The 8,030-nt window shown below is 40.6% G+C and overlaps 2 protein-coding genes across 2 annotated transcripts in view; one reads left to right on the top strand and one right to left on the bottom strand.

Annotated features, from left to right (window-relative positions):
* Positions 1–1,353: 1,353 nt before the first annotated feature.
* The window catches only part of LOC135089680 (phosrestin-1-like), a 7,499-nt gene continuing 822 nt past the window's right edge, over positions 1,354–8,030 (bottom strand). Inside the window, exons 2-8 of the mRNA XM_063985591.1 lie at positions 7,152–7,212; positions 6,129–6,313; positions 5,509–5,684; positions 4,752–4,971; positions 4,083–4,234; positions 3,600–3,807; positions 1,354–2,497 (exon numbers count right to left, since the gene is read on the bottom strand). Coding sequence (XP_063841661.1) covers positions 2,492–2,497; positions 3,600–3,807; positions 4,083–4,234; positions 4,752–4,971; positions 5,509–5,684; positions 6,129–6,313; positions 7,152–7,212 — 1,008 coding nt within the window. The 3' untranslated portion in view covers positions 1,354–2,491. The remainder of the gene's footprint in view (positions 2,498–3,599; positions 3,808–4,082; positions 4,235–4,751; positions 4,972–5,508; positions 5,685–6,128; positions 6,314–7,151; positions 7,213–8,030) is intronic.
* LOC135089682 (uncharacterized) overlaps positions 6,337–8,030 on the top strand; it is an 11,955-nt gene continuing 10,261 nt past the window's right edge. Inside the window, exon 1 of the mRNA XM_063985594.1 lies at positions 6,337–7,226. The gene's annotated coding sequence lies outside the window, so the exon portion shown is untranslated. The remainder of the gene's footprint in view (positions 7,227–8,030) is intronic.

The following is an 8,030-nucleotide window of genomic DNA, read 5'->3' as shown; positions in this document are numbered from 1 at the left end:
CTCTCTCTCTCTCTCTCTCTCTCTCTCTCTCTCAACACTCAATTTCCATATTCTCCCTTTTTTTCTTATTTAATTCCCAGTTTTCCTTCCATCTTTATTCATCAGCCATCTTTCTAATTCTCGCTCCCTCCCTCCTTCCATCCTTCCATCCGCCCATCCTTCTATCCATCCATCCATTCCTTCGTCCCTCCCTTCCCCTGCCTTCCTCCTCCTCCCCCGCTTGCCTCAATGCACCGTTAATTTTGTGCCCTGTGCAGACACACACACACACACACACACACACACACACACACACACACACACACACACACACACACACACACACACACACACACAACTGCATTAAGTATTTGTTAAAGCTAATATTTTTTCTTTGTTAAAACTTCATTTGTTTGTTTATTCATTTATTTATTTATTCATTTATTTTATTTATTTATTTATTTATTTATTTACTTATTTATCTACTTATTTATTTGTTTGTTTACTTATTTATTTTATTTATTTATTTATTTATTTTGCAATTACAACGTCTGCATTAGTAAGGTTATTCAGTTGTTAATTATAAAAGTCTTTTCTTTCTCTTTCTGTTAATCAATAAATCACTTAATCTCTCTCTCTCTCTCTCTCTCTCTCTCTCTCTCTCTCTCTCTCTCTCTCTCTCTCTCTCTCTCTCTCTCCTTATCTTATCTCAATTCCCTTCCTTTTAAGAGAGAGAGAGAGAGAGAGAGAGAGAGAGAGAGAGAGAGAGAGAGAGAGAATTACGGTTCACAGTTAGCGTTGCCCCGAGGCGAAGTGGGAGTGACGTGGGAGGAAGCAGTGTCTGAAGAGGGAGGAAAGAGGCTGAGGGAGGGGAGGGAGAGAGGGAGGAAGGAAGAGCTAACCGTACCAGGCAGTGATGGCGGGAGGCAGTGGTGGTGGTGGTGGTGGTAGTGTGGTCATTGTTCTAATTCTCTCTCTCTCTCTCTCTCTCTCTCTCTTGGTTTCTTTCGTACTGTTCGTTTTCGTAATATTTATTGTTTCCTTTCTTCTTCTCCTTCCTCTTCCTCTTTTTCTTTTACTTCTTGATCTTCTTGTTCTTCTTGTTCTTGTTCTTATTCTTTTTTCTTTTTCTTATTGTTATTACTTTTATTATTATTATTATTATTATTATTATTATTATTATTATTATCATTATCACCACCACCACCACCACCACCATGAACGGGATGGCTATGCTGTGAGAGAAATAGAACAAGCAAACATCCACTCCCATTAAAAGTCCCCAATTCCACATGGATACACTGTAAGGAGGAGGAAGAGGAGGAGGAGGAGGAGGAGGAGGAGGACAAAAAGGATGAAAAAAAAGGTGCCATCTTCGCCTCATCATCTCACTGTTTATTCGTAACTCTCATCAGAATACAAAAAGGCTTATATACACACAGACGCACTCAGGGATTCGTAAGGTTAGGTTGGTACGCTTGTCATGGGATGCCTAGCCGTGAGGGAAGTAGTAGTAGTAGTAGTAGTAGTAGTAATGCTGTTGGCAGTAATTGTGGTACTAAGTTGTATGTAGTAGTAGTAGTAGTAATAGTAGTAGTAGTAGTAGTAGTAGTAGTAGTAGTAGTAGTAATGCTGTTGGCAGTAGTTGTGGTACTAAGTTGTATGTAGTAGTAGTAGTAGTAGTAGTAGTAGTCATTTTTGTTGTTCTTTTAGTAGTAGGATTTGTAGTTGTAGCATGACTCTCCTTAGTACAAACATGAATTCTTGTATTACGCAAGGGAGTAGGGCTTCTATATAGTAACAAATATTATACACTGATAAATATACAACAATGTAGTGAATAGCAACAAATCATTACAGCATAGATAACATAATAGACAACGCCAATAACAACACACAGCTCACTCGTCACTGAACACTCTCCATCAGGAAAAAATATATATATATATATAACAAATGCTGTGGTTTTTCTGAGTACATGCAGTAATGTTTCCTATTCTTTACGTAAATGTAAAGGACAGTGTTCCATAATGGCCCGTTTTCTATGCCTTTGGGACATAAAGACTATCTGTGCAGGAGAAAATAATGCATGACTTTTTTTTTTTTTTTAAGGATCCACATATAACTCATTATTAAAAAGGAAAGTTTAAATAAAAAATAAAAAAAGTTATCCATCGGTGTATCTGCGTAGGGCAAAATAATTCATGACTTTTTTTAGGGGTTCACATGTAACAAATCATAAAAAAAAGACCAGTTTAGATAAAAAAAAAAAAAAAAAAAGTTATCGATTTATCTGTGCAGGCCAAAAATAATCCATGACTCTTTAGGCAACCACGTGTAACAAATCGACAAAAAAAAAGTTTAGATAATGTTAAAAAAGAATTATATATTGATTATAAAGAGTTGCTTGTGTCACCTCTCTGCTCATCACTCGTCTTTACTCATCATCTGCCTTGCGTTGCCAGCAGAGTCACCACACCCATCACCTTCATAACTTCCACCTGCAGCATGTTCAAGACTGCAAGAAAAAAAAAAAAGGAAAATTAAAAAAAAAAAAAAGGTGTGATACTAGATGAAAAAGAAGGGAATATCAAAGGAGATGAAAATTATGATACTCAGTTTATAAAAGAAAGGAAAGTTAAATAAAAGAAGTAAAAGTTATGATACAAAATAACAGAGAAACGTTGGAATAAGTCAAGATTATGGTACTGTACTAATAAAAAGAAAGGAAGGTCAAAGAAAAATAGTAAAAATAATAATAACAAAAAAAAAGTGGAAGAAAAGTCAAAATCATGATACTAAATGAAAAAAGGTCGAAATTATGATACTAAATAAAAAATAAACAAGAAAACCGAAGCTTCAAGAAAGGACTTAAGGGTTGCAGTATTGAATCTCATCCCGTTTGATCCTGTCAGTGAGTTCACAAGTCTCAGGTGACACATAAGCGGGGTTATGAAGCCTGACGACGCCATCTTTGTCAGGGAGACGGGGAGGAAGACAGGGGGGGGAAGAAGAGGAGATCAAGGGAGGAGGTCAGGAAATGGACTCGCGTATTAGACAAGTATGAGAGTTGACCTCGTTCTGTACACTGACCTGGCTTCCCTTTCCTTATCTCTGCCCTAATTTCTTTTTCCGTGTCCCTCTTATTTTTGTTTCTTTGCTTTTTACTTTTTTTTTTTATCTTATTTTGTCTTTTCTATTTTTTTTTCCTCATTTCTCTCTCTCTCTCTCTCTCTCTCTCTCTCTCTCTCTCTCTCTCTCTCTCTCTCTCTCTCTCTCTCTCTCTCTCTCTCTCTCTCTCTCTCTCTCTCTCTCTCTCTCTCTCTCTCTCTCTCTCTCTCTCTCTCTCTCTCTCTCTCTCTCTCTCCTATCCCTATTCTCTTCCACCCTTCGTTAGTTAGACAATTAGCTGATTAGTTAGTTAATTAGCTAGTTTGTTAGTTAGTTCGTTCGTTTGATAGATAGTTAACTGATTACTTTGTTGGTTTATATATCATACTCTTAGTTTATATACTATACTCTTATATACATCAACCTATTCATTCAAATCAAACAATTAGACTCAAGACAAACCAAACTACACAACATACAAAGCCACAGCACAACAGCACGACACTCACCCCTTGCTGCACGGCTAGCACGAAGGGAACGTCCAAGATGGCGTCCCCTACGAGCGTGCCCAGTGTAGCCTTGACCCGCACCACATACGACACGTGCACGCCGAAGAGGTCGCTTTTCTTGATGGAGGGCGCGATGAGCGTGGAGGGCGCCAGCACAGACTCTTCGTCACCCTTAAGGTTGGACTGGAGGAAGATCTCGCCGTGGGCACTGACGGGGGGATAAAGGGGAGGTGTGGTGGTGATGGTGGTGGTAGTAGTAGTAGTTGTAGAAGGGAGAAGGAATGAAATAACCTATTTGCCAACACGCGCGGTTGTGGTATTAGCAGTAGTAGTAGTAGTAGTAGTAGTAGTAGTAGTAGTAGTAGTAGTAGTAGTAGCAGGCAAAAAGAAGAGAAGTAATGTTAGCAGTAGTAGTAGTAACGATAAGAAAAAAAATAGTAAAAGTAAGAGGTACAGTAATAATACACACACACACAAACTCACGGCTTGCTAGGGATGGAGGGGACGAGCACGAACTCCCGCGTGGTGAGAGCTCCGGGCGGCAGGCTGAGGGGGTCATCCACCTTGCAGATCGTCTTGTCGCGCACCTGTCCATCCTGGAACATCGGCACCTCGCTCTTCTGCACGAGCTTCACCTGGGGACGTGGCGAAAAGTTGTTGTTGGTGGTGGTGGTGATAGTAAGACGAGGAAGTAGAGGTGAAGGAGGGAGAGCTGTGGTGGTGGTGGTGGTGGCAACAGTAGTAATAGATAAACAGGAACAGATAAGATTATGACTGAGGATGGGTAGATATATAAATATGAAAGAAGAGGGGATGGAATAGGAAGAGGAACTGGAGAAGAGCTAAATGTAAAGGAATATATATATATATATATATATATATATATATATATATATATATATATATATATATATATATATATATATATATATATATATATATATATAAGAAAAGGAAGGAGATAAAGATGAGAAAGAAAAGGAGACATGAAGAACTGATAGAAGAAAAAGAAGATGAGGGAGAGGAGAATAAAAAAAAAAAAACATGAATAGCTGATAAAAAAGAAAAAAGAAATACACAAGAACGAAACCAAAAGACGATGAAGAAAAAAAAATGAGTACAAAATAAGAATGCCAACCTGAAGAACCTCACCTTTAGCCTCTTAATCTCCCTGGAGGTGTTGTTCTTGAGCTCCACCCTGACCATGATGTTCTCCTCGGGGTAGTACACGTTGGAGTTAAGCTTGGCCTCGATGCTCACACAGCCAGTGCAGGTGAGGAAGGAGCGAGAGATGCACTTCTGCGGCGCCGGCTTTTCGAACAGGCTGGCGGGGCATTCCATCAGGCGCCGCACTGTGAGGCTGGCGGTGCTCCTGAAGAGGGGGACAAAGAAGGGAGTTGTAATGTAGAGAGAAAAATGCTACTCCCTTCTTCATTTTTTTTTCGTATAATTTTTGGTAGATATAAATGGTTAAGAACTTTATGGAGTCCTCTGTAGTTATCCGGAACAGAAATGAAACTGATACTGAAAGAATTAGAGCCATTCATGTGCCTTAGTGTGGAGAGCAATTGATTTTAAACTTTAATAAACAAGCCAAAGATCCAGAGAAGAAGAACAACAACAACAGTGACAATAACAACGAGAAGCACCAAACACTCACTTCTGGCAAATCACCTTCATTACCCCTTACGAATCCAAAAGAGAAAGAAAGAAGAACCACAACGAGGAACACACCATACACTCACCGTTGCTGCACCCATGCCATCATCACGACCCCTTTAAATCCACAAGTGAAAGAAGAAAAACCACGAGGAACTTCAAACCCACTCTGGCACATCACCTTCATTACCCCCACGAATCCAAAAGAAAACCGAGAAAAGCCACCAAGAGGAACACGTCAAACACTCACCTCTGTTGCATGTCGTGCTGGTTGCCTCCCACGAAACCCATGACCTCGTACTCGATGCCCATGAGAGAGCCCAAGTCCTGCCAGCCCAGCATGAGGGAGTAGGAGGGCGAGGCCAGCTCCGGGAAGGACATGTCGAAGGGGAAGGCGAAGTTACCCAGCTTGGAGATAAGATTCCTCTGTGCACGTGAGAGAAGGTGTTAGTGACGGACAGACAGACGGACAAACACATATAGATAGACAGATACAAGTAGACAGATAGATAAAGTACACAGATTGATAGATTTGGATTTTTTCTCCTTTCCCTCTCTTCACTGTCTCTTTACTCCTTTTCTTCCCCTTCTTCCTTCTCTTTCCATTTTCTTCCCCTCATCGTAGCTCAATGGGTCTTTCCTTCCCCTCACTTACTATTTACCGCATTTCCTTCCCTCATTTGCCTTCTTAGCTTTCCTTCTCTCACCCGCCTCTTTACTATTTTCCTTCTCACCTGTCTCTTCATCCCTTTTCTTCCCCTCATTGCCTCTACCCCTTCTCTTCCCTTCACCTGTCTCTCATTTCTTATATGTAACTCAGCCTTTCCTTCCCAAATCACCATTTACCCATTCCTTCTCCTCTCCCCTCACCTGTAGCTCAGTGGTGGGCCTCTCCCTCTCGGGCGGGTACACCTGTGTAGTGTTGACGTACAGTGTCTTCACAAAACTGTACCCCAGGGACTCGTCCTCCTCCCTGCCGAAGCGGAAGTTGAGGGCCAGCTGAACGTACACATTGCGGGAATTCACGTAGTTAGGATCCAGCACGATCACGCCCTCTGCACGGGGAAAGAGAAGATGCTGAGTGGTGCGGTTAGGTTAGGTAAGGTTAGGTTAAATTAATTATTTCTAGGTTAGCTTAGGTTAGATTAGGTAAGGTTAGGTTAGGTTAAATTAATTAATTTTATGTTAGGTTACATTAGATTATTTCAGGGAAGAGAGACTCGCTCTTCTTTGGGTTAGGTGAAGCTAGGTTAGGTTAAGTTACAGTCAGGTTAGACTACTTCAGTCAAACAGGAAGAGAGAGATCCACTCAGTTTTCTTTGGGTTAGGTGAGGTTAGTTAGTTAATATGGTCGAACTAAGGGAGAGAGAGAGAGAGAGACTGACTCCCTCTTCCTTGCGTTACGTTAGGTCGGACTAAAAAAGAGATGTATTGCATCTTCATATTAAAATTTAAGGGGGACTTTTAGGAGAATAGGTGAAGGAGTCGAGGCTTACACCGCAGCAAAATAATTGATTGACTGATTGATTAATTTAGGTTACATTAAATTAATACGGTCGACTCGGGTAAGGAAGAGAGCCTTATTCCATCTTGGGTAGAATTGAGGTTTAGATGGATGAGTAAAGGAGGGAGTGGCTGAGGCCTACACTGCGGCAAATTAAAAGGAGACAATTGACTGATTAGGTTAGGTTAATACAATCGAACTAGGGAAAAGAGAGACACACTTCATTTTCCTTAATTAAAACGGCAAGTCTGCCAAACTACATACGTACATCTTACCCTATTTACATTTTCTTTCCAGGACAAATGAGGGAAGTGGACAGGGTCGGACAAGGTAGCAAACAAACTACAGGGACGCAGGGTAGGGCGGGCAGGCGGTGAGGGAGTGTGTACCGATGTTGTCGACGTGGGTCACATGGTCCATATGATCCCGCCGTGTGAGGTACAGCGTGATCTGCCGGGGAGAAGGTGAGGTGCTGTTAGTTGCTGCAGTAATAGTAGTAGTAGTAGTAGTAGTAGTTTTCATTATTTTGTACAGTTCTTTTTGATAACTGGGTATTTCTTTTTTTTTCACATTTGTAGTCTTCATGATTTTACATTTTTTTTTTTTACTACTCTTTTGGGACTAGTACCTTCTGTGTCTATTTTTTTCAGACATTTTGTCATTTCGTTGTCCTTGAATAGAGCCTCTCACATAAAAAGTACTAGTAGCATCACATGTTTTAATATAATAGCGAAACTACTAATAACATCACTAGTCCTTCACAAAGCACAAAACAGGACCAGGTAACTGTAAGGGTCAACAAGTACCAAATGCAAACACTCCTCGTCTTCCCGAGTTCTTTAAATGTGAGTGTGGAAGTAACACCTTTTGGCACTGTAGCACTGGGGCCTGGCCAGTATTGGGCTTAGCTTATAGACTGCGAATGACATGACGCCCTCAGTAGCCCTAACTTCACCAGCCTGGAATAGAACTAGAGGCACTGATGTGTTTAAACTGCTCCGTAATAAACAAAAGGCATTAAAGCTTTTGAACTGCTTCACATTAAAAGTAGAGGGATTAAAATGCATGAATTGCTTCATTTATTAGGCTGGAATAAAACTAGAGGCATTGAAAAGTTTTAACTGCATCGTAATAAAAGTAGAGGCATTAAAACGTCTGAACCGCTTCATAATAAAAGTAGAGCCATTAAAACGTCTGAACCGCTTCTTTACTGGACTGAACTAAAACTGGAGGTACTAAAAGCTTTGAATTGTTCCATCGTTCTTTCA

Source organism: Scylla paramamosain, chromosome 33, assembly GCF_035594125.1.
Source record: "Scylla paramamosain isolate STU-SP2022 chromosome 33, ASM3559412v1, whole genome shotgun sequence".
NCBI classification, from domain to species: domain Eukaryota; kingdom Metazoa; phylum Arthropoda; class Malacostraca; order Decapoda; family Portunidae; genus Scylla; species Scylla paramamosain.
The sequence above is the reverse complement of the archived record's forward strand: the minus strand, read 5'-3'. Positions and strand labels throughout refer to the sequence as shown.